Source organism: Grammomys surdaster, unplaced genomic scaffold, assembly GCF_004785775.1.
Source record: "Grammomys surdaster isolate TR1022 unplaced genomic scaffold, NIH_TR_1.0 184, whole genome shotgun sequence".
In the NCBI taxonomy this organism is placed as follows: Eukaryota; Metazoa; Chordata; class Mammalia; order Rodentia; family Muridae; genus Grammomys; species Grammomys surdaster.
This window is the reverse complement of record NW_021604629.1, coordinates 6,562,678-6,590,475: the sequence shown is the minus strand read 5'-3', so window position 1 is coordinate 6,590,475 and position 27,798 is coordinate 6,562,678. Positions and strand designations below refer to the sequence as shown.

Genomic DNA, 27,798 nt, shown 5'->3' with positions numbered 1-27,798 from the left:
AACATACAAGATGCAGGCTGGATTTTCTCTCATGATGCAAAGAACCAAGTTGGAAGAAAAGATAAGAACCTGAGAAAGATGTGAAATAAATCCAGAAACTGAGTATTAAATATTAAACTAAATACTGACAAAACAAAATACATGATCTCCCTGGACAACTATTTCAAATAAAAGTATCCTCATTTGTCTGTTTTACATCCATGTTTCCTTTTCTAAAAGCTTTATTCATATAAAATTTTACTATGTCAAAGCATTAGCATATTTATCATAAGATACTGAGAATATTTCAAAGGAATGTTTATATACTTTAATGAATTTGACAAATAGTCCATGATTTTCAGTCCAGTACAAACACACACAGAATGAAGAGAGCTATCTTTCTCAGAGCTCAAGCCAATGGGAAAGGTATTAAACTTGTTATACCACTTAGAGCTTTTTTCTTTAAGTAAATGCATTTTAGACTCATCAATTTGCAAAGGAGTACGTCAAACTTAATGTTGCTCAAATTTTCTTTATTAAGAAAATATTTCATATATAAACAGACTGATAAACTCATTTTTGTAATAAGTTATGCAACACATACCCTTTTCTCTAAGCTTCTCATGCAAAGTTAGAATGTTTTTCTTAAAGCAGAGCAAGTCAGTGCAAACGGTTTCAAGGCAGAGCTGAAGTCAGCCTAGAAAGAAATGCTTACAAAGCCATTTACACTCCAACCCCATCCTGACATTCTCAGCCTCCTCCGAGTGCTTCACTCAATCTCTATGAAAATGAATAATCCTTTAAATGAAGTCAGATCAATTACTGGTGAAGAACCTATAAACTAACACAATGTCATTCATCCTAGGAACACGCCAGTGGTCTCCTGGTTCTATTTACATAAAAAAACAGAAAATCTGCCTCATTATTAATTACTATATAAAAATACTTTTAAATAAATGTTCATTCTGCCTATATGCGTCCCCTAAAGTGCTGTGTGAACAACTCAAGACATAAAGAAAAAGATGTTGAGGATAGATGAGGACACCTAAGAAAGAAAAAAGATTCAAGGACTACTTCCTGTCACCATAAGCCATTTTAACTCATGGTTGGTTTCCACAATGTAAAAATACAATAGATACTATAATAGAAATATAGGGATTCATTTATTACTTTTTGGTTTACAAACAAAGGCACCCAATAATGTTTCTATTTATTTCTTATAAAAGATTATCAGTTTACACTTAAAACAAACAAACAAAAAAAGCACAAAACAAAAGTTTCCCAATCAACTCCTACAGACAAACACAAAGGAGAAAGGTCAGAGTACCCCTCCCACTACCAAGCTTTGTCTGGCAGACTGGAGAAACTCTTACTCTATGTCACCCTTAAGTCAAACAACATAGGACCCGGTCATGCTTTTCTGAACTAAGCATTAAGATACATTAGCATTGCCAAGGCAATTAAACAGATACAATGACATTACAGTGTACAAATATGTATGCCAGAGTTCAGAGAAGAAAAGATAAGGGGAAACCCTAAATAGTTCAGAATACAGTTTTGTCAAATGAGGTGAATGAAATAAATTTATTTTACAGTTGTCCTATTGAATAATCTATATGAAAAATATAATCAGAACTAAAAACACTGTCTAGCAAATTACAAACAGAATACATCTCCAAACTCTTTAAATACAACTTGAATCCAAAGTATAGTTGATAAAGCTCAACAATCTCATTTTACTCCATACTAATTTCGAAACTGTAAATTCCAGGATGTGCATCATTTATTCATTACCTTTCTTTTGACAACAGAATTCTAAACACATAAAATTAATTTGACCTCAGCACAGCCTCAGTTAGTGGTTCTTTAAATTAGATTATAAGAGCAATAAAACAGAAGACACATATGTGGTTCATGTTACAGGCCTGCCCACAATGCATCTGATTCTTTTCAGAGACCCAAAGACAATTTATCAGATTCTCAGTATATTTTGGCAGATGTATGAAAATCATAAAAAGGTTAGTGTGTTTTCATTACATCATGGAAATACATTTGGAGACATGGAGTACTCAATGTAATATTATATGGGCCACCTTAAATCAAAGGCATCATTTATTCCATTTTCACACACCATTATGGTCTCTCACACCTTACACAGGCATGGTCCTAGACCAGAGACTTCAGAATCATTCCAAAGAATACACAGATATTTACATACATATTTCTTTTAAAATAATGTTTAAAAGTTTTACTACACAAAGTTTGGCTTCAACAGAGAAGCATTTTTTTTTATCCTTTTCAAGATTATACACCAGTATGGAAAAAGTTGGTTTCCTTTACATTTTGTTTTCCACAATAGTAAAATAAACTTCTTCTACATTGTATTTTAATTGACAAAAAATTAAAATGTAAAGTTACATTTAATTTCTTGTACTATGAACTAACCCTTTAAGCACTTTCAAGATACACTGCTGATGATTTAAATGTAGTACAACTTGATCAGCTTAATTATAACTGTGTTATGCTGAACAAGCCACTAAAAAATATGATAAAATAGTAACAAACTAGTAAGATTTAAAGGGAATTGTAATGTATCAATAAATATACATCAATTTCTTGCTATTACTTGTTTCTATAGAGCATGTCTTTCTAAAGCTAAAACAACATGCAAAAAAATGATGACTTGAAACTCGTTCAACAGTTTGCTACTTTACATGGTGAAATCCTTTATTTAATTTTATACACATATTTATGCATTATTCATTTTTAAAGGAATTCAGCTTTCAAGGTCAAAATTGGTATGTGTTGGCAAACACAATGAGGGCATTTTCGTAATGTTAAAAGCTGCAACTACACTTCTTCATAATAATGCATGTTCATATGGGGCAAGTCCTCTGAGACACTTTGGAAGGAAGGAGAGAATAAGTATAATGAGTCCTTCCCCATTCCCATCTCTAATCAAGCTCAAGAAATCCTCTTCAAAATGCAAACATAACTTACCAAAGTTCCATTTGATCAAAATATAGACTACAAAAATGGTTTCCTATTCGTTTGATAAGAACACAGTTTTACTGTGCATGTTTTCACTTTGCTTCAAATGCACAGAGTATACATTGATACAGAATCTTAAATTCATTCAGATCTATTACTGTCTTTAGAATATTTGGCCTTCTGATCATAAGGGCAAGTAATTACTTATAAAAAATGATATGCAACACACATTTATTCAGAAAGAAAATCAGAATAAATGTTTGCATTTGATACCACCTGTAACTTAGAGGAAGAAAAAAAAATACATGGCTATGGTCTTAGCAAAACTAAACTCCACCTCTCAAAGAATTAAAAAAAAAACAACAACAACATTGAAGAATCGAATCAAATATTTAACTAATTTTTCTAGGCCTTCTGTCTACACATTTTTCCATTGCACTGAATATTAGGACTACATGTTAAGGCATGTTTTAATTAGTATGTTCCAGAACTGCACAGTTATACTGGTCAATGTTCCCATAGCCTCACTTCTGCCCTCTTCCTACCCTTTGCATTTCAAGGATTAAAATGAATCATAGTTTGAATGACTATTGCAGATCTGAGCTGGCATACCACAGTGTGTTCACTAGGTTTTGAGCATAAACATTAAAATGTTACATAAAATGGACCATAATTTACTCCACGCTCCAATTTAAGATGGTTTAATATCTTAACAAAAGGTGAGATGACTTAAGTACATTTTACATTTCGTGCATTTAGATCACCATATGCATAGATGTTCTAATGCTAAATTCTTGGTCTTCAGTATCTCATAGTGCTGGATGCTCGGAAGTATGACAGAAATTTGTAACACAGACTAACCACAAAGTACCAGATGTTTCTTGCCATTTGTGATCTTGCAATAAAAATGCGCCAGATAAGTATCACAAGGATTGTATTGAAACCATAACGGATATTCCGCAACCTGAAAAGCAAATCAAAATACACATTAACATTCTCTAGAATAAAATTATTTTTGGATAGGAACTAATTAATAGTTATAAATTTAATAAAAATTCTACATCATCTTTTAACTTTCAACATTGAAAAACTAAACTAAACTAAATTTATTAAGTTCAAGTTAGCACAATTCAAACATACCTGCCTGTATCTGGACAGTAGCACATCAAGGCATTACTCTAGCAACAAGGAGTACAACAAAGTCTTTTCTGATTAGTGTACATGGACTATAGACTTAGTAAGCAACAGTTAAACTGAGCATCCTGTGTACCCACACCTGTTCCTATGGTAAGACATCAACAAACTACAGGTTAAGCCAAGCATGGTGGCCTCATTCCTGTGACCCTAGCATTTGGGAAGCTGAATTCAGGCAGGAGGATGCTGAGTTTGAGGTCGGACTAGGCTACAGAATGAGATCCTGTCAGAAATAAAGAGGTGTGTGTTGGGGGTTGGGGGGGATCTGGAAGGAAGAAAAGAAGGCAAGAAGGAAGAGAGTGAGCAAGCAAGCATGCAAACAAACAAATGAAGTAAAACACTCATATGTCTAAGTGTTTCTGGAGAATTTCTGGAGATTCTATCTAATCTAAAAGCCACTGATAGCTAATAGTCCCCAAACTCAAGAGCCAACTGACAAGTCCTCATCTAAGAATAATGCAGCATTAACTCCATAGAAGACCTTTCTCCTCTCAAAGATCAGCATGCAAGTTACAATGTGCATATTTCTACTGTTTATGGCTTTTGATGGTTGCCTGAAGAAACTTAACCCTTGAGATAGGTACATTATAAATTCCACGAAGTCCAAGACAGGACTGTAGTAGAGCAATGAGAGTGTAGAAGTAGAGACTATGGCTTTAAATAAGCAGTCAAAACATTTAGGTTCAAGTTTTCTATCCAGTTAGTAAACTACAGTCTTGCAAACCTCAGTTTCCTAATCAACAAATCTGGCATTTTGCCAACTCCATAGTGCTGTGGCCTTGGCAAGGGAATAGTATGAATCTTAGAAATCGTAAGAAGTATTATAATGAGATAACCTTTAGTAGTACTAAAATCTCTAAATGATTGACTATAGTTGATCTTGACTCCTCTGTTTTCTGAGTTTATACATTTAAATCTGCAAGTACTACTTTTACTAAGAGACTATTCTGTGCTGTACATTAAAAAGCTATATAAGTAACTTCTGGTTCACGAAATATTTTCATTTTCTGCTAGTACGTTTACTTTTTCAACAGATATTTATTAGAAGCAAATAGTGATTTTCAAAACTAAGTTCTACCCAAAGTTTATTGTCAGTAATACATATACATTAATAAAGATATTAAGTTTTAATAATCTTTACTTATTTTATGTGTATTTTTTTTTTGCCTGAAGGTATGTCTGTATACCACATGTGTTTCTGGTGCCTGTAGAAGCCAAAAGATGCTGTGGGATCCTCTAGAACTAGAGTTACAGGTAGTTGTGATCCAGCATGCAAACTGGGAACCAAACTCTGGTCTCCTGGAACAGCATCCAGGGCTCTTAACCACTGAGCCATCTCTCCAGTCTTTTAATAATCTTAAGTTAGATAAATACCACATTGTTACAAACCCTTGGGGAACCATTTTCTTAAATATATTATTCTTATTCAGAATATTTTTTCACTAAAGCAAACTGTGTAGTATTTCCTAAGTAAGGAAAATGTTCATCAAGTGTATGCCACACTTACTTGTTCAGATGCTTTCTAGCTGCAGGGAGGCCAGACATCTCTTCATTCAATACGTATTTTTTAGTCCCCATGCAGTAGTTCTCTATATATTCTGCCCAATGTAACTGCCGTACATCAATATTAAAGGTCTATGGTAAGAAAGAAAAGAGTTACTACTTTCTTAATTTTTTTATAATTTGCCAAAAACTATTTTTCTGAACTATAATCCCTAATGAAAAGATTATAAACACTTCAATATGGTATTATCTTTATTACTGTCAACATATCTATGTTCCTCCTTGCTACTTACATATGAATTGATATACATTTGAATTTATGTTCCATCTGCAACCTCCCCTTCTTATATATTTTCTGTAAGCTAAAGGTTAATTTTTCTATAAGAAAAATTTTTATATCAAGAGAAATCAAGCAGAGCATGGTGGCACACACTATTATAGGAGCACACAGTAGGCAGGAGAGTCACCAGTTTGAAGCCAATCTCTGTGTGGTAGTTTGAATAAGAATCACCCACATAGGCTCATATATTAGAATACTTAGTCACCAGGGAGTATAACTCTTTGAAAGATTAGGAAGTGTGGCTTTGTTGGATGAAGAGTCACTGGGGTGGACATTGAGGTCTCAAAAGCCCATACCAGGCCTAGGCTCTCTACCTCTCTGCCTAAGAATCAGAGCCTCCCTGCATGCTATCATGGCCCTGCCATGAAGACAACAGACTCTGGGAGTAGAAGCAAGACCTTAATTAAATGCTTTTTTAAAGTAAGAATTGCCTTGGTCATGGTGTCTCTTCACAGTGACTAATACAATGTGCTATACAATGAGGCCCTGTCTCAACAAACCACCACCATCACCACTACCACTACCACTACCACCACCACCACCACCACCACCACCACCACCACCACCACCACGCCCCCACACACTAAATAAACAAACAACAAAAAGCAAACCCTAGCAAGAATTCTGACTTAGGATTTTAGTAGCAGCTATTGTGTAATTTGATAAAAAGAGTAGATCTAGAAAAGCAGACTTTATAGAAATGCTACTCTCTGGAGAAATGAGAGGGTTATAATTGTTCAGTACTCTTGAGCAAATAGGCAGTCAGGTATTTTTGTGAAATGACAAGGAAATTATTCACTATAAACCACCGTCCAAAAATAACAAGTTCTAGAGGGGAAAAGTTACAAATACAGTACTAAAATGAAAGGATGGTATCAGGGCACCAACATGGATGCAGACTTGATCTCACACAAAGGAGCTGTTATAAAAAGGTATATATATGCATGTACACAATTGACTGGAGTTTCACAAGAGAAAAAAAGAACCAAAGCAGTACCTAAGAGCATGTTGCCTGCAAAAATGATGAATACCAAACACAAATTTAAAAACCATACCCATCAAATATACATACACATTCAGGCATCTGAGAATAAGTCAGAAAGAAATCCAGATAGATTACCTACAAAACATCTACCAGACCATTAACTACTTTCAACAGACACAGTAGAAGCCAAAAGACCATGTTTTCCAAGTATTCAACAGATGCAACTAATGTAAATAATCTACACCAATGTAAAGACATTTGAAAAATTAAGACGAAATAAAGATATTTCCAGAAGAATAAAAACTAAAGCGATCTGGTATCATCAGCAATGAAGAATCACACTAAACAGTATTCTTTAGGACTGAAGTAGAATGACTCCAGATTCCAGACTGTCCACAGATGTCCCTGCCAATGCCTGGAGGTGGAAGAAGATGAAAGGCAGCAGAAAGGTGATGATCCTTTAGAAATATGTATTGCATAGACTACACTAATTTTATTTGTGTTCCTTTCTCTTTTTTTATTGGATATTTTATTTATTTACATTTCAGATGTTATCCCCTTTCACCATATCCCACCCCCAGAAACCTCCTATGTCATTCCCCCTTCTCCTGCTTCTATGAGGGTGTGCCCCCACCCACCCACTCACTCCCACATCTCAACCTTCGAATTCCCCCATACATGGGGGCATACAGCCTTCATAGGACCAAGGACCTCCTCTCCCATCAATGATGGACAAAGCTATCCTCCACTACACATACAGCTGGAGCCATGGGTCCTTCCATGTGTGTTCCCAGGCTGGCAGTTTAGAACCTGGGAGCTCTGCTTGGTTGGTATTGTTGCTCTCCTCATGGGGCTGCAAACTCATTCAGCTCCTTCAGTCTTCTCTCTACTCCTCTATTGAGAACCCTGTGATCAGTTCAATGGTTAGCTGTGAGCATCTGCCTCTGTATATGACAGGCTCTGGCAGAGCCTCTCAGGAGACAGCTGTATCAGGCTCCTGTCAGCATGCACTTCCTGATATCCACATCATCGTCTACCTTTGGTGACTGCACATGAGATGGATACACAGGTGGGGCAGTCTCTGGATGGCCTTTCCTTCAGTCTCTGATCCACACTTTTTCTCCATATGTGCTCCTGTGTGTATTTTGTTATTCCTTCTATGAAGGAATGAAACACCCACACTTTGGTTTTCCTTCTTCATGAGCTTCATGTGGTCTGTGAGTTGTATCTTGAATATTCTGAGCTTTTGGGCTAATATCCACTTATCAGTGAATGCATATCATGTGTGTTCTTTTGTGATTGGGTTACCTCACTCAGGATGATCTTGTTTAGTTCTATCCATTTGCCTAAAAATTTCATGAAGTCAACTGTTTTTAATAGGTGAGTAGTACTCCATTGTGTAAATATACCACATTTTCTGTATCCATTCCTCTGTTGAAGGACATCTGGGTTCTTTCCAGCTCCTGGCTACTATAAATAAGGCTGCTATGAACATAGGGGAGCATGTGTCCTTGTTATATGTTGGAGCATCTTCTGGGTATATGCCCAGGAGTGGTATGGCTGGGTCTTCAGGTAATGCTATGTTCAATTTTCTGAGGAACTGCCAGACTGATTTCTATAGTGGTTGTACCAGCCTGCAACCCCACCAACAATGGAGGAGGTTCCTCTTTCTCCACATCCTCCCCAGCATCTGCTGTCACCTGAGTTTTTGATCTTAGCCATTCTGACTAGTGTGAGGTGGAATCTCAGGGTTGTTTTGATTTGCAGTTCCCTGATGACTAAGGATGTTGAACATTTCTTTAGGTGCTTTTCGAGCATTCAACTTTCCTCAGTTGAGAATTCTTTGTTTAGCTCTGTACCCCATTTTTAATAGGATTATTTGATTGTCTGGAGTCTTAATTTCTTGAGTTCTTTGTATATATTGGATATTAGCCCTCTATTGGATGTAGAATTGATAAAGATCTTTTCCCAATCTGTTGGTTGCTGTTCTGACCTATTGACAGTGTCCTTTGCCTTATAGAAGCTTTGTAGTTTTATTTGAGGTCCCATTTGTCAATTCTTGATCTTAGAGCATATGCCATTAGGGTTCTGTTTAGGAACTTTTCCCCTGTGCCCAGATATTCGAGGGTTTTCCCCACCTTCTCTTCTATTATTTTCAGTGTATCTGGTTTTATGTGGAGGCCCTTGATCCACTTGGACTCGAGCTTTGTACCAGGAGATAAGAATGGATCAATTTGCATTCTTCTACATGCTGACCTCCAGTTGAACCAGCACCATTTGTTGAAAATGCTGTCCTTTTTCCATTGAATGGTTTTAGCTCCTTTGTCAAAGATCAAGTGACCATAGGGTATGGGTTCATTGCTGGGTCTTCAATTCTATTTCATTGATCTTCTTTCCTGTCTCTGTACCAATAGCATACAGTTTTTATCACTACTGCTCTGTAGTACAGCTTTAGGTCAGGGATATTGATTCCCTCAGAAGTTCTTTTATTGGTGAGAATAGTTTTCGCTATCCTGGGTTTTTTGGTATTCCAAATGAGTTTGCAAATTGCTCTTTCTAACTCTGTGAAGAATTGAGTTGGAATTTTGATGAGGACTGCATTGAATCTAAGGTTGTGAGTTCAATTTCCTACTCTCTCTTGCACTTTTACCATGAGATGACGTGGGAGGAGGCATTTATCAGATGTCAGTCCCTGCTCAGCAGCCAGAACTGTGAACTAACCTTTATTCATCAGAAATTACGTATTTGTTATTTTCCTATACCAGCAAAAAACAGACTAAGATAAACTCTAATAACAAATGACCTGTAACAGCAAAATAGAGGCACTGGTTTTTCACTATCCAAAAAAGGTCAGAGTACCCATTTATGTTAGCTTAAGAAAAGATACTGTAAACTGGTAGTGGTGGCTTATGCCTTTAATCCTAGCACCAGGGAGACAGAGGCAGGTGGATCTCTGGGAGGAGTTCAAGGTCAACCTGGTTTACAGACAGTTCCAGGGAAATCCTGTCTTGAATATCACCCCCAATACCTATATTTTCTAAAGTAAGGTACTAAAACAACTGGAAAAGAATGCATTTTGATACAATTAAAGGAAGTGGGAAATTAAAATTGTGAAAAGCAACAAACAACCTAAAGAGCCAGGTATGTAGAGCATACCTACAATCTCAGCATTTGAGAAGGCAGGAAGTTTAAGTTAAAGTTTAAGGCAAGCTTGTGTCTTACTTGACTGTACCCAAGAGACTAAAAACCAGGCAAAAAGAGAACAGAAAAGACAATTAAGATAGGTGCAACAAAGTGAAGTACTAAACTTAAATCTAAAATAGAGGTTGGGATGTAGCTCACTGCTTACCATATACAAGAATCTGTCTTAGCACAACAAACATATAACTCCAAAATTACAGGTTATAGAACAGATTAAGTTCTCCAAAAGGATCAATAACTATCAGACTGTAACAACAACAACACCAATGTTGTTTACAAGAGACATGACTAAAAGATAAGAATGAAGACAGGTTGAACATAAAGCTGAAGACAGACAAATCACACATTACTACTAGTAATAAATGAAGCTGGCCAAGGTCTCATTAGAGTATGCTGTCAAAACCTGCATAATTAAAAATCTGGTAAATAACAAATAAAATTCAGTCTACTTTTGACTTCCATTCTTACAAATGTTTTTAAATAGTTACAAATCATTTTCTGTAAACTGTTCATCTTCTTAGCCTATGATTCAATGAATACTGACACCACTATTTCTACATAAGCATTGTAGTAGGAAACATACTGACATCAAGACACAAATACACATACACACGCACATACTAAGTAAAATAATAAAAGAGCTATACCTTCAGAGCAAGGGTAAAACATCTAGATTGAAACCTCTTATCTACCAAGCTAGTGGAACGGGTTGGTTCTCTACTTTCAATATGGAATTCATAAGCCACATGTACCAATTATGGCTTATCCACATTAGGTATGTTAAGATGCAAAAGGCGCATGAGTTTCAAATGCAAAATGTCAAAGAAGTTAACCAAAATGGTCTAAATTATTTTAAAGTTTGATATGTTCAAGGTATTTTTGAGAGATTAGGTTAAATAAAATACTTTAAAAAAATGAATGCACTGGATGAAAAACAAAGTCTCTTTAGAAAACTAACCCTGACTCAGTCTTCTGGTCTATATAACACTGCATTCACTTTAACAAAGGCAAAATCCTATGTACGTATTTTAGAGGCCCTGTCTTATGAAGGCCTCCTTGACAGCAAATTCTTGCTTCAACTTTAATTTATGCCCCCCAAAATTCAACAGAAACCTCAAAGAATATGAATTATAGAAAAACAAATAATGATAAGCAAAACAACAACTTGGGAACAAGGTACCCTGGTTTAGACTGGGCTCACATAGCAGAATCAGACACTGTCTATCATTAAATATCAACTATGAAAGAAAAGATTTACAACAATTATGAAGAGATATCCAAGACTAAGTTGAACTTTCTAAAAAGGAAAGCATACAAACTCAATGGAATGGTTTCAACACAGCTGACTTGCTGTCGAAGAATTTAAATTATTTACACTTTAGTCCAAAAGCAAAATATTTAATTGCAGTTATACACCTAAGACACCATGGTCTACCATGTAACAATTCTGTGAGAAGGTAGAAAAGTAGCATCATTTGAAGAAACAAATGCTTAAGAAATTCCCAAATTGCTGAAAAACACCCATCTGCAGGTATAGAAAGTCCAAAGAAAGTTTCAGAACACCAAATGTGGAAAACCTAGAAAAGAGCCAGCACAACAAATAACTGACTTTTCAATTGCAACAAAACAGATAGAACATAAAATAAACCTTAATGTGCTGTAGGTGTTAAAAACAAAACAAAACACAACACCCTAGGGTGAACTAAAGACTAACAAATAATCAAAAGCTCAAAGTTCACTATGATCAGTCTCTTAACTAAGCCATACTCTGGTATTCTAAATACATGTCAGACAGAAAGAAAATGATAATAAAGAGAAGCTCCAGGAATGAAAACAGATAGAGCAAATGTCTCCAGATTGTGGGGCTTGAACTGGAGAACCACAGTTAGATGTAAACACGCACATGGCTGGAGGGCTCGAGGAATTAGCATAGTAAAACCATATCTACCAAAGGAGGAAACTATTGAGAATAAGGCTCTAGGTTCAATCCCTAGTATTTCTATATCCCTAAAAGAAAATAACTGAATACATTTGACTTAAGACAGATACATATGCTAATATATGAGATAGCTGGGTCATAGTAGCACAGGCCTGTAATCCAGCACTCAGGAGGCAGAGGCAGATGGATCTTGGGGAGTTTGAGGCCAGCCTGGTCTATATAGTGAGTTCTGGGATAGCCACAGCTATAGCGAGACAGTATCTCAACAAAACAAAACAAAACAAAACCTGAGTTAAGGTCAGAAGGAATACAGTTTAACTTTCAAACAAGTAAAATGAAGTGACAAAGAGCATACACTATAAAAAACCAACTGGCGTCCACCTCCCCCTAATGCCCCCCCCCCAAATTTAGAGAAAACAAGGTCTTCTTTACATAAAACCCATAAAGATGTTAAACTCAACCTTACAGGAAGGAATAACAACTTAATCTGAAAAACCTTTGTTATTCTCAAACACTCTGTACCTTACCTCCATAAATATTAAGCACTTACCTGCACAAATATTAAGATTTAAACACTCCAAAAATTTTACCTCCATATATATTAAGATTTAAACACTGAGAAAATGTAATGAGTGACTTTCCTATGTGATAGTTATTAGAAATGCCTACGTTCCAGGGTGCCTATTGGTCATATTTTCTAACTCAAAAATAGAAAATACTTGCCTTTTTATCTTCAGGGTTTAGTTGGTTCATTAACATATTGACATTATCAGTATTCCAAACCCAAGAGTTACTTGTAAAATATTCAAGAAATACCATGGCTTTGTGAAGACGAGTGATTGTTTTCATCATCCTGTGTTTCAAGAAAAATCAAGAGATTCATATAGTATATAGAATGGGGTAGAATCCCATTACCACACAGGTTCCAACCACATACTCCCAACTGAAATTCAGTAAATGTACCAAACCAGCAGAGAATCAGAATATTTCTGCATCTTGGGAGAATAATTTATAATTCCAAAATGGAAAAACAAATTAGAAGCAGTAGCAAAGGGAATTTAAAATTTAATATTGCCCACACAAGGTTCTACTGACACAGAATTCTCAAATGATATGCAACACTAAAGTTTAAATTCAAATTTTCTATATATCACACTACACAAAAGGATTCAGTTTATTCTCCCTTTGCTTTTGAGCTACCTTGTATCTAGTGAAAATCCATAACATGGATTCTACAACTATATTATAATCCAGTGTTTCAGCATCACTGAAGCAGACATACAGAAATATTCTTTTGTCATTTAGTCAACTCTATTAGAAAAATACAAGAACTTTCTCTTCAACAGTGATTGGCACCACTCCTGATTATCTGGATGTGCTGTGAAATCAATGACTAATGCTGAGGACTTTTAGAAACATTCTTCTCCTCAGGCCTCATCTATGTTCTTCCTTAGAGAAACAAAACAGCATAAGACTTCTTTGTTTCTTTTTAAGAGCAAGGAACTTTAATCTTATCTGAAATTTATTTATTATCACTTGCTACAAGTCACTGATATCAAAGCACTAATCCAAGCAATAATTAGGAGCTTTCTGAATCAAATATATATCAAAACACCAGAAAAATAACCAAGAAATATAAGAATTCCATTTATATTCCCACAAGAATTAGCTTAAAGTATATAAAATTTAGAAAGACCCCAAATTAAGAGCTTTACAAATGGGAGACATGGGAGAAAATCAGAATATGAAAAATAATGAAGAAAATAAATGCAGCATCATTAGCCAAGAAACTACAGTAACACATTCAATACATTTATAAAGAAACCCCAAAACCAAAATACTTAAAGAAAGTGAGTCAATACAATGTACAGAAAAACTATTTCATTCACTAAAGAATTCGAAAATAAATTCTTCATTAAACATGAAAAGAATTATTCAATACCCAAAGCTATTATCTCAAAATAAACCATATAGACTAGGGAAAGTTGCTTTAATAAACAATACTTTTCTATAAAATTTTCTTTACAGATGTAAAAGTCTGTAACAATATAGTATCACGAGTAGTATAATATACATTAATCTTATCCCAAACACACACAGTTCACATCATTTTTTCAATGGGTATTCTCCTAAAACATTTTTCTCCCTGATTCCTTAAATGTCAGTTTTTGTCTATTTGCATGTGTAGATTCATTCAAGTGATATAGTTTTTCTAAAAATCAATCCTTGATTCACTCATTTAAAAAATATTTATTAAAAACAAATGAGAGGGCCCAGGCCTGGTAGCTCATGCGTGCTTATAATCATATACTTGGGAAGGTGAGGCCAGAGAGCTGCCATGAATATAGTTAGTCTGATTTACAACTCAACTCTGTCTCCAAAATAAGACAGGGAAGGGGATGGAAGATTTGAAAATTCATATATATGAGAAATTTACAGACAATATTATCAGGAAACCAAAGTACACTTAAGACTGCACCATCACTCTGGCCCAACATGCCAGAGTGAATGCTTGTGACTACTCTGTCTTGTACCTGCTGAGGATCTATTTATTCTTTACTACAATAACTTCTAAAGTATAATCACAGTTACCAGCAAGGCCAGATGTTAATAATTCTCTAATCTAGGGTTTCTCAACCTTAGCTATCACAAATAGAAGTATCTATGTACTAAGATACTTGGCAGCATACATGGCCTTGGCACACTGGGGGGTGAGGGGAAACACATCCTTCCCCATTGTAATGACGAACTCCAAATATTGTCAAATGTCCTCAAGCTGAGAATCGTATGGATGAAAAAACGTCAGGTTCAGAAGTGCTAAACTAAACAACAACAAAAACACGAAACAACTTTTCAAAAAATGCTGTTTGTAACAATGATGTAAAATGGATAATAATTTAATGATGACTTTAGATATGTACCCTGTTCTCTCTATAAACAAGAATCTTGACTAAGTAAACATCCAAAGAATAAACTGAGACATTAGTTAACATGTGTACATTGCCTAAGTCAACTTTTATATCTCTTGATGCTTTTATTTACTTAATTTTGTTTTTTTGAGACAGAGTTTTAATTATTCTATGCTGACCTGGAACTATGTCACCCAGGCTGGCCTCCAACTTGTGGAAATCCTTCTGTTTCAGCTTCCTGAGTGCTCAAATTACAGTCTGCAGCACCATACCCTACTCCTTGTTGCTTTTATATTATACACTTATAGAGGTCTCAGGTTATTCCTCCTCTGATACAGGTAAGACTATTACCGCCCATCCTGTAAGGTATACTGTTACCTAGACTAACATCCCACCACAAGGGGAAATATCTGTTAAGCATTAGAAATGAGGTGGTGACTTCACAGGCAGGTAAAAAAGGTATTAAGGGTAGTCTGCCTTGCTCATTATCATACTCACCCTTGAAGACTTCACTTTGCATGCAGGCTGTCATGCTGCAAGGAAGCTCAAACCAGACCTCGTGCAGATAGCACATGGAGAATCTAATTCTAATTCTTACATGAAGAAAGCTGTCTATCTACTACACATCCTTCCCCTCCCTTAACAACTCTCTCTAGTGTTCATGTCTTGGTCCATCTATCTGATCAAGCTTCAAGACCTTTAGCCAAAGCCACTCACACCAATCTTTCTAGAATTCTTTAGTAACAGAAATTGTGACACATTAAAAAAAATAACTTGCTTTAAGCAATTATGGTTGTGGTGACTTGTGTAACATAATAGTATATCTTAATACTGGGAAGAACTGGCAATAATAATAAATTTAAAGTTTGTGGCATTTTAGAATTAAGTAGAAGACTCTATTATGACCTTTGAGTTCATTTACTGAAATCTAAAAGGGCCATGAAAAGAAAGTCAGAGGAAGTTTTACAGAACTTGAAGCTATATAACATGAAAGGTAATAAAAGCTAGACCTATATTTCTAAAATTTAAACTAGTCAAGATTTCTTGAAGACAAAGCTGATCTTAGAAAGTGAACTGTCTGAATGAAGTTTGGAGAAAATGTAGGCTACTCAAAAAGTAATTTCTTACTGCAGGGTATTTCTTTCATGGATTCACACACATGCTAGTATGGCTAACATGCAAGTCCTGCATTGTAGGCTTACAATGGCAGAACAGTGCTAGGCAGAGGAAACACAGCTATATTGCCTTGGGAGCTGAGAAGCATGCAGAATATTTTACTGCACAGGAAATGCTGCAGACAGCAAGCTGGGATAAAGGTGTATATGGGAAAGCTAGAAATTCCCTAGATTCTTACACTGAAAGCTGAGTGGACCACTCCAGTGATAGCATCCTTGTAATTAACAGTTAACCAGTTTGCTAAGAATGTATTAAAAAGAAGACAGTAGGTCATTCCTTAGAAAAGTAAAAAGCAACAAAAGACTTGAAAGGATAGAAGACAGATGCTAACCTACTGTCAGGCTATTACCAAGTCTGTGAATAGTAAGTAGCAGATCAAATGTTCAAAAAGTCTAATTTTTATATCTGGAATTCAGAAATTCTAGGTTGTATCACATCAATTATTTAATAAATAAAAACAAAAGGGGAAAGGATAGTTTCTGAGCATATATCAAATTCAGGGTAGAGATATAAGATTCTTTAAAACTACATCATGGTACCTTTCAGACAGAAAGACAAAACCAAATAAAACAAAACAAAAAAAACTTCTCCAGATTGTAAAGACATGTGTCACACTGTCTAATGTTTAGATGACAGGTTTTATGGAGAAAAGATTTCATATCTATAGGTGCTGCTCCATAGCATCCTAATGAGACCCAAAGGCTTGTCTCAAAGACAGTTATGAATAGGCTCTGATCTATCTGACCTGAGTCCATCTCTTCAGATTATCTATAGAATACACAGTGGAAACTTTTTATAGCCACATGAATTTATATAAAAAGAGAAAGTATACCAATAAAAATGTCTCTGTAACATACATAAGTCAGCAAACAAGAGCCCACACACCCAGTGCACTTTATTACTATCTTGTGAATAAAGTTTTATTGAAGCAATCATGTTCACTATTTATCAACTGTCTATGACTGCTTTCCTTCTTTAACATCAAGGCAGAGAGGTAGCAACAGAACTAGGTGCTTACAAGATCTAAATGGCCCTCTATAAGAAAGGTTTTCTTACTTTTCCTGGAGTCTAACTTTTTATGGGCAGGAAGTAGAATTATTAGTCTGTTCAGTCTTACAAGACCCCTTTTTTTTAACCAGGGGACAGAGGTGTGTGTGGGGGGGTGTGTCAGGTTGTTGAAGATTACTCAGAGTAGGAATGAGTCCAGCTGTCAACATATACCTGGACTTCAATTGAAAATTGTTTATAGAACAGTGTTTGCTGTGTGCCTTCCATTTTTCTCATATTGAAAACAGTCTGAACCCATTATCTTATACTTCTCTCAATAAATGTAGGATATATGGGCAGCTGCTAACTTGCTTTGTTTCATAGGTTTTCATAAGAAGAGTATCATCTGCAATAAACAATTGTATCTGCAACTGGATCAGGTGGTAAAACCCTGACATCCAATTGATACCATAGGGGGTTGTAGAAGAAAAAAATTAACTGTACTGTTCAGGCAGAAGAATGTGAATTCTCTGGGCCAGAAGGTTAACTGTTACAGACTGTACTTTCCAAAAATGACCTAAAGCCATTCCCTCTCAACTTGCTCATTTCCAGGATCTGACTGCTCTCCAGAACACCTGCTTTCCTTACATCTAAGAGGATTTGTGACTTGCTTGTAACTAAAAAAATAAAAAAGAGGTAAGCCAGACATGGCATTTGCTTATGATTCTGACTGTCAATCTGAGGCCAGCCTGGGCTACATGAGACCCTATCTTAAAGAACAAACAAGGCGAAAGTGATAATGCAGTATTTTCTAGCTTCCTTATTACTTGCTCAACCACTTCAGGTGCCGTGCAAAAGTTAATTCTTAGAGGCAACCACTAGGCCTTGAAAAGATCCTACAAAAACAATCCTGATGAGAAGAGGCAATAATACCTGGCCCCTGGCTGATCTAATACCCCATCCTCCCATCAGACTTCAGCTCTTCCAGCTCCATCTGATCACATGAAAAGTCTTAAACTAAAACCACACATGCCAATTCCTCTGCAAATTCTTGATGCCAAGATTAATGAGAATGAGAGAGAGAGAGAGAGAGAGAGAGAGAGAGAGAGAGAATGAAATGATGACTGTTTAAATCACTAAATCTGAGATGACTTGTTAAACAGCAGTATCATCTCTGTACTCTTAGTAACTATAGGTTCTTCTGTTCTTATTATTATAAATATTTTTAAGTTTACTGAGCTCCCAGTTGTGGCTGCCTTCACTAGACCTGAACAAGATAAAGTCAATTAACATCCAAAAGGGATGGGGAGAGTCTCATGTGTCCCCATCCCTAGCTAAGAAGCTCAACTGATAGTTGACAGCTGTCAGTGGAGGGAGAGTCAGTTTTCCTCAGGCATGTGGCACTGGGTAAGTCCAACATGTCCCAGTGGAATGCCCCACACCCATGCTATAAGTAGACAACAGGTTATTTTAAAAAAGAAAAAAAAAAAAAAAGCCGGGCGGTGGTGGCGCACATCTTTAATCCCAGCACTTGGGAAGCAGAGGCAGGCAAATCTTTGAGTTCAACACCAGCCTGGTCTACAAAGTGAGTTCCAGGTCAGCCAACACTGTTACAGAGAAACCCTGTCTCAAAAAAGCCAACACCCCTCCCTCCCCACAAAACAATATAAAGGTGGGTACAGAGTGTGTGGACGAGAATATGATCAAAATATATCGATTACTGTACAAAAATTCTCAAGGCATTAATAAAAATGAATTAATTTTTAATAGGAATTAACCCATTCTCTTTTTAATGTACTTAAAGGTGTTAAATCTATTTTATGTTTTGGAAACAATTTTGCCTTTTCTGTCCTAATTATATCAACTTTGCTAACATAAATATGCATTAGCAAATCATTAATTTCATCTGATTTTTAGCCATGAAAAAAATGCTAACACAGCAAAACTATTTTTGCAAATCCTTCTAGAAAACCTAAAATGTTTGTTCTGAAGTTGTTATATTCAATACTCCCTCTTATTTCAACAGTGAATATAGAGTTAGAAACATCCTAAACTATTCAAAATACTGAAAGGTCCTATGGTTACTCCAATCCTAAGATACTTCAACTGACAAATACCTAACTTATTTTTTCAGCAGCTGATGGAGGTCCTGGAATCATCAACTTCTTTGAACATAAATACTCAAATCCTGAACTTGCCAATCAAAGATACTAATATAGCTTTAAAAATGAACATTTTGTAGTACATTTCACTAGCTATGTTGTTAAAATTAAAACAGTAGGAGAACTTTGTAGGGTTTCAATGAAAAAGAGAAAAGAAAGAAAGGATATTACAGCTATACGAAAATAGCAAGATTTCTGTGTTTAAACTTTTAAAAACTAGAACATTAGTCAAAAACTGTAATTACCATATTATAAGCTGAATAGGTAGCTAAGATGTTTCAAGTAATTTTCTAGAAGCAGCCTATATTTTTATATAAAACTAAACCATCTACTTTAAAGCAAAATATTTTACTTTGAATCCCCTGTAAAAACTCACCCCTAGATTTATTTTTAAGGAAGAGGGGAAAGAGGTTCAATTTCAGCTTATAATAACAATGACAATCCTGAAGTAAGACATTTCCTATTATAATGGGATTTTGGAGAATCAACGACCCAATAAGATGAAGTCCATTCTTGGCCTCCAAACATCTCCAATTTCTAGGAAATGTCCTGGCATCTTGATTGTGATTGCACTTATCAGGTTAGTAATTCTAAAAGTAAGCTCATGCTAGCGACATGGTGTCTCTCCAGCAAGCTTCCGCCACCTTACCAATACACAGTGTATTACTGCTATTCTTCTTACCACGGTTTCTGACCTGTCAACCTGAGTGCAAGATCGAGCAATAATGCAGGTACTGTATGTTTGACACCCTTCCAATAATGAAGCATTAGGTTGTTGGAATAGAACTTAACATAGGGGTGCCTGAATACTTGGTTTAAAGGATTCATCTTGAAGGAATGATTTAGATAATCTCCTGTAGGAAAAATAAGTGTTAAAGCATTTTAAATATTATTTGTTATTCAGAAAAGCACCTAAAGTTAGACCTAAAACTCAACATATGAAGTAATCTATCACCCAAACTTTAGAATAAATAATGTGACTTACAATACTACCTTTGCTTTTCTGACAATGTCTTATTCAAGAGTCTTCTCATTCACAAATGGCCCTTAAGCCTTATCATAAGCATGAACAGATACAGAGTTAATGCGCATTTCAGTGTTAAGCATGGGTTGTTTATTAACAGTCAGAGGAACAGAAAAGACAGAGCTAGTCACCATTACCTTGGGCTTCTTCCAGTCATCCTGAGGTAGATATCATACAGGAATGCTGGGGCCTTATGGCTTACAGCAATCCAGTAATGATATAAAAGGTGATTGGAGGTTAGATTTACATTGGGCCGTCTGAAGGCCTGTTCGAGAGGATTCCTCTTGAAAGTGGAAATTACATGGTATTCTGGGGAAGAAAAGTTGTGTAACAGCTTTGATAATAACCATGTAATGAAGTTTTGAAAAAAAAAATCATGTTTGTACAATGCAAAATATTTTACCAGAGTCAGAGTTCATTCATTTAAAAAACAAGCTTTTCTACTCTCCACAGCTAAGAAAAGATTGTATTAAACTGCTGGTTCCAAGGAGCTAAAATACGTCCAGTATTTTAATTAAATGAATGAATTTTTACTAAAATTCACTCTGAAAATCTTAATGTTTTACCTAGGTCAGTTTATAATGCCACTCTCTATATTTCACCTCTCACGATAGCTTCTTTCTTTCTGTTCCTCTTTCCAGATTCTTAATACTGTACTTACTTTAAAAAGAAAAGGAAAATCATCATTCTTTGCTTATGAATGATTTAGTTACTCAAATCAACATACATCATACAAGCTTAAAACAACCCAAAATTAACCTCTGCTGTATCTTATTTACGTTATTCAACATCAACACAATCGAGCTTGGTATCTTCTATTTTAATGGAAATGTATACTTAGGCACTCACCAAAGAATAATGTTGAATTTGATTTTTCACAAAACTGTACAGAACAACAAAAGTCTATAAAAACCTCACTCACTTAAGATGCTTCAATATCCCTGAAGGACCATGACTTAAAATACTGTGAAATCGATCTAGTTTTTTTTTCTTACTTACTTCAACAGTCACTCTTTAAATTTAAATACAAATGCCACAGACAAACCCTAGGACAATGTCACATAAGATTATGTTAAGGTAGTTAGGTAGTTAGGTGTGGTGGCCTGTGCCTGTAATTCCAGCACTTGGGAGGCTGAGGCAGGATAGATGGTTTGAAGCCCGCCTGGGGTATACAGAAAGTTTCAGGCCAGTGTGAGCTACTTAGTGAGACTTTATCTCAAAGAAAATGACAAGGCAGAACAAGGGCTAGAAATTAACAGTACAGTGTGTGCCTAGCTAGCATTCACAAGACCTAGTGGGTGGGTGAGGAAAGGGGCAGGCTGATTCCCATCACCAATCTACTTTAAAACAAATTATTCTGTAAGGAGAGCAAAATTTCAACCACAGATAAAATGAGCTATTGCACAAAGGAATGCCATAAATACATTCATATTTGGCTCACTTAATAATCTAAAATGAGCACACTTCAAGTTTTACTAGCCCTACTTTAGAGCTAGTTAGCAAATGTACTACCTGCTATGGATCTTTGACTTTAGAAGAATGTACCTTGGCCAGATGTCTCCTACTTCCTAACTCCTTCACTTGTAACTCTAGGGACCAACTGATACACCTACTCTTACAGGTGTAAATACTATTAACTACAGACTGGCAACATCAGGCCTGAGTGTGCTCATTAGTTAGGAAAAAAATAAAACCTGCCCCCAAGCTACAGGTAGTCTATGAGGGTGCTGCAGATAACAAGAGAACAACTAGGGCCTGACTAGGTAAGTGGACACATCAGGCTATTCTTATGTTGGGAACCGTAAAGATGGACCACAGGCAGGACTGGTAGTTAATCTCAAACAGCAACTGAAACAGGGATCCCTTTGTAACTCAGTGGTCCTAATACCTTACTCTAACATTAAAAAGTCAGTGAACACTTTATGTTCTAACATTCAAAAACATAGATAAAATCATACCAACTTCCCCCCAGTGGAAAGGATTAGTGCTGCCTGTTGTGCAATTATACACCATGATGTTTCTTGGTCTGCAAAGATAAAGATGAAAGCAAAGAAACGTAAGAGGAAGTCAACAGTGTCCAAGCTCAGTCTTATGTACTATCAAAGTAGGAAGACATGATGATGATGAGTATCCTTTCTTTATTGTATAAGAGGTACCCTTAAGGGGTTATTTTTAAATGTTTAGGCTTTTAACTATAAGTGCTACTATTTACCATCTAAAAGGTGCTCACAGGTTAATTATGACTGCTCTAGTGTGCCATGGTTGACATAGATATAGCATTTCTTGTGAATTTCAACTTGAGTTTACACTAAGTTTGACTTTGGCTTAAATCATCCTTCATGAGGATCCCTCCCAACCCAAATAGTTCCTAACAAACCTATAAATTTTGTAAATACATGAGATTAAACATTATTTCTTCATTACCAGAGATGGGTCCACATGGTATCGTGTCCACTGTATAATCTCTTAGAATGAGCACTGGTAATTTCCTACATCCTAAAGGCACTTTACCAATAACACAATCAGGACTAGGGGATTAAGCTCCTTTTCCCTCTCAGTTACTACAGTTAGTAAGCAACGTCATTGCCTCATATACCTATTGACTCCGGAATACCAGGCTGCAGCAAGGCTCGTGTTGACAACTACATCTACAGGAACGAGATCTGCAAGGGCATTGTTGGAGGCACGCATTGTTCGAAGAATTCCTTTCCCTGCCTTTGTTGAAATTAAAAACAACACCTTAAAATACATAGCCAAAACATGTATGCATGCACATACGTATAGAGATACAGGAAAATGTATAAAAGTAGTAAATAATAAGTTTATTTACCGCAATGAAGAGACCGCTTGGTCCATTAAAGTTATCAATCCATCCCTAACGCCAAAAATTAAAGGAAAAAAAGGAAGAGATTAAAGTTAACATTGAGGTAGATTTATTATTATTCCAACTGTACACTTTGTAGTCTTCTCCCAAAACCTAAGAAAGATCTATATTCCATGCAGAATATTGTTCTTAGTCCCCAAGAATGTCCCAAAAAGTTTCCCCTGGAGTCATAAATGACTAAATGGAAGTATTTTTTAAAGGATTACCTAGCTCTGCTAATTTTCTGCAAAGGGAAAAAAAGTATATACCTTGAATCACTTTCCTAAATTAACCCTGCTCATCACTGACTTTGTTTATCAGTGCAGCATCTTAAGGGGAAAATGATGTACATACTCCTCAAGTTTAATGAGTAAGTCCTAAGAGACAGGATAATTATCAAAACAACAAAGGAGAAGCTATCACTTACTGCTAACTATACAGACCTTGGGGTTTTTTTAGTTCTTATTTTTTTTTCCCCTCCTGTATCAGTTTACTTACTGGCTTTGTTTCTGTCTTCTCTTATCTGGAGGATTTATAAGTATCCCAACGTCTTTTTTTTTTCTTTTTAGTAGACAGTTACAAAAAAAAATCTTATACCTTTCTTAGCTTTGTAATCTACACATGGAAAAATATACTTCTTGCAGGACTTGCTTTTCGAAATGAAAACAGATGAAACCATGGTCTTCTTTACTGAATACTTCTGATTTTTCAATTAAAACTTAAAAAACTGTTAATCTACATTTCATACACTCAAGAAGCACCTTAGAAATATGAGTAATATTACCTCTATGCTCATTAGCTCTGCCATGGTTAAACACACTCAGCATGTTAACACCTGCTCTTAAATTACATCCCAACTCCTTACAGTTATAACTTAAAACTCTAAATCCCAAGTGCTTAACAATTTTAAAGAGCTTACTGGAAACGGTTCTTTCCAACTGGCACCGACAATGGATGGCCTTACAATTGCAACATTCAGCTTTGCTCCTTCTTGTTGCACAACATATTCTGCCAATGCCTTGGTGTATATGTACGTATTAGGTCTGTCACCTATCAATTTTGGTGTGATATCATTTACTAGGCCATCATCCATCCATCTGGCAAACAAACAAAAAAAATTACATGTACAAAAATTCCAAATATTTTTATCATAGATAAAAACCTATTTAACTGAACTTTGTATGAACCTATGTGTTGCTCTGATTTAAACAGTTTCACAATAACCGTTTTCTTTTCTTTTCTCTCTCTTTTTGTGTGTATGTTGTTGTTATTGCTATTTTTTAAAGACAGGATTTCTCTGTGAACCCCTACCTAGCTGTTCTGGACCTTGCTTATAGACCAGGCTCATCTTGAACTCAGATTCACCTGCTTCTGCCTTGAATTAAAGGCTTGTGCCACCACACCTGGCTTTCAAAATAACTGAAGAAAAAAGGTAGCATCTTTAAATGTCAACCACAGATCCACAATCTGCAACTCCTATATCAAATAAGAACCAAAAGTCCTTTTATAAATCATATGTTAGACAACAAACTTAACTGACCTAAACCTACCAAAGGTCTTTAGAAAGTATTTAAACATTTAGCATTTCATGTATCTTTGATCAGGTGATCAGGGATGCTACTGTAAATTAAAATGAAGTAATTTACTATTAAATAGTACTTAAAGTTCCTTTCCAAAGTCCAAATAAATTCCAAAACGTATCAGGCCTCAAATGTTTCATTAGAAATTAAAGATCTGTTTATTACTATCTAATAGAGTAACGAGCTAGTAAACACATTTGCTATTCACATATGTTTACATTTAGTATAAAAGGTCTAATAATCTAAATATTTAAAATGAACCACTGGAATTGTTCATCTTCACAAGTGAGATTAACAAATACTAGGATTAGTAATAAAAACATTGAAGCATGTTATGAAAATTCAATTAACAACCTACAATGCAGTCATCTCTTTAATGATCTCAATGTCTCTCAAGAGCACCTATAAAAGAACCATAATCAGGTGATGTCACAGTCTTTGCTCTTACTCTAAGGTGCTGTGTTCTTGTTTCCAGATACTTGTCTTTTTTGTCTACTAAGCATACAATTGGATTCTGCATAGTCACAAACTGATGATAAGTTTACTAACAACCAGGGAAGCTTAAAATGCTTCACATATGGAAGTACTCTGTGTATGTGGAAGAATAAGAACGTTAAACTGCAGGCAAAATATCCAACTTGAGAAAAACTATAAAGGAAGAGTCTTGAAAAGTGAACACGATAGGTAGTTGATATATGGGAAAATACCACCCACCCACACCCCCCAAAAAACTCTTACTGAAGAAAGATTCGGGCCAGTAAACCTTATTTCTCTTGAGTTTACAGAGCGAATTCATGCATTATTTTCTAGATAGATAGCAAGGAATGGAGAAGAAAGATTCAAGTCACAAGCTCTTCTCATTTCTTTACATGACTGCATAAACCAAGACTAAGAAATCAAAAAGTAGTACATTTCATTAACCTTAGTTTTCTCCAGGATCATAAATACATCTATTGATCTGTAAGGAAAATGAGGTATATATTTAGGAACATCTATGAAACTAAGTCATAAAATAAAAGTAGGTAATTCTCACAAGAAATGTCTCAGTCATCTCTGGTATTGCTTTTCTTAACAACTCATTTCTTCAACATGAAAAGCCTTTCTTAAAAGGTCATGTGTGCTTAATTCTGAAGAAATTAAGGTGTGGTGAGAATCAAAAGTAAGTGGAATTATCTGTGAGGAAAGATGGAACCAGGGAAAAACAAAAACAAACAAACAAACAATCCCACAGATATACAGTTTGAAAATAACAAATTATGTAAAGATGCAATAGCTGTTGGAATGCCTCTATAATTGTAGTCAAAAAAGAAAAAGAAAAAAAAAAAGAGCCCATGCTTTATGTAGTAAGAAAGCATAGACTAAAAGGCAAGTGACGGTTGTGGTTGTGTTGTACACATTTCATATAATTCTCTACAGCTACCAAATAAAAATGCTGTTCATATTAACAACTGCTGATGAGATCCCTGTCCTTAGAAAGATGGTAACTGAAGCACTGTAATTCCTATGATTCTCTTAAACTGAAAGTCTTCTCTATTGGTACTGTCCATTGCAAGGGAGGGGGTCCTTTAGTAAATTAGAACCTTGTGATTAAGCAGCCATTGGTCTCTGATCCACAGAAGCTAGAACTGACTACCTAAAAAAACCAAGCTTCTAACACATGGATAAATTATTCAGAGGCCTTTCTCCAATCATTAGTTGACCCAAAGGGGAAACTCTACATTGACCTCACCAACAGACATAACCCTGTACAATACAGCAGAGGATACGCAGAGATAAGTACATGCAGGCACATGTGTGTTTATAGCACAGGGGCTAGGGGGAAGTGGAGGGTATATATTTGGACCCAGAGTCTTAGAATTAAAAGAAATGTGTATAAATTTAAACATACTCTAAAGAATCAATCAGCTTCTTGGGATCTACAGGAGGTGGATAAACTACTTCATCAATGTGTTTTCGATTGCAGTAGGCGTACGCTGTTGAGACATGCATGAACACTTCCAGATTCTTCATTTGCTGTGCAAGGAGAATAAGCTGTCGTGTAGCAATCACATTTAACTGAACAGCATCTCTGCAAGAAAAAGACACAATGAAACTTAGAAACCTTTTTTTTCTTTAATCTATTTACAAACCAAATCTCAATTGTATTAAAGAAGTACAGAGGAAAAAAAGCACGGTTTTGGGTAATTTGCAATTCCTCCTTTAGCTCTGAGTTGGTGTGTTTTATTTTAGTATGAAGACTATTCACTATACCAATTATGTGTCAATTTTCTGAATATAAACTCCAATGAAGGTTTGAAAAAACAAAGCATACACTGTGGTGTAAAAGAAAATTATGAACAAAGCTATGGAATCAGACTGGGCTCAGATCTTGGTGTGGTCTCACCTAAACGTTCACTTAAAATGCTAAGTTGCACAAGTACTCAACACTCGGCTTCCTCATCTGTAATTGGAAACAAGTAACAAAATCTCCTACCAGAATTAGGAAAGACTAAAAAAGATGACTTGTATGCATTTAGTATTTGTTATTCTTGTCAGCATCTCAAAACAGGCAGTCAGTGAGTATTAAGATAAAGAGATAGCAGAAAATTCTTTTTCTATACAATTATTTCTAGCATTTTTAATGGTCCATCAAGACATCTATTGTACAACATAGTAATTATTAGACTTAATAACAATATACCAGACTACTGGAAGTCACTGATTTTTAAAGTGTTCTCAATACAAGAAAAGTTATGTTTGGTCACACACATATTAATTAGTTCAATTTAGCAGTCGCACATGTACTGTACATGATAAACATAAAGAGAAAGTCCCAGGCCAGTGAGACATCCTATCTCTTATCTTTTTAGTAGCCTTTAATGGCTGGGCCCAAGATATCCTACCTCAAAGAGACAGAGAGACAGACAGAGAGAGGGGGGAGGGGAAGAAGGGGAAGGGGAAGGGGAAGGGGAAGAAGGGGAAGGGG

General features: G+C 35.7%; 1 protein-coding gene across 1 annotated transcript in view; it reads right to left on the bottom strand.

The window, feature by feature from the left end:
* Positions 1–491: 491 nt before the first annotated feature.
* Far1 (fatty acyl-CoA reductase 1) overlaps positions 492–27,798 on the bottom strand; it is a 62,273-nt gene continuing 34,966 nt past the window's right edge. Inside the window, exons 5-13 of the mRNA XM_028768036.1 lie at positions 26,722–26,901; positions 24,173–24,350; positions 23,221–23,265; positions 22,987–23,105; positions 22,349–22,416; positions 20,528–20,699; positions 12,856–12,985; positions 5,672–5,799; positions 492–3,934 (exon numbers count right to left, since the gene is read on the bottom strand). Coding sequence (XP_028623869.1) covers positions 3,772–3,934; positions 5,672–5,799; positions 12,856–12,985; positions 20,528–20,699; positions 22,349–22,416; positions 22,987–23,105; positions 23,221–23,265; positions 24,173–24,350; positions 26,722–26,901 — 1,183 coding nt within the window. The 3' untranslated portion in view covers positions 492–3,771. The remainder of the gene's footprint in view (positions 3,935–5,671; positions 5,800–12,855; positions 12,986–20,527; positions 20,700–22,348; positions 22,417–22,986; positions 23,106–23,220; positions 23,266–24,172; positions 24,351–26,721; positions 26,902–27,798) is intronic.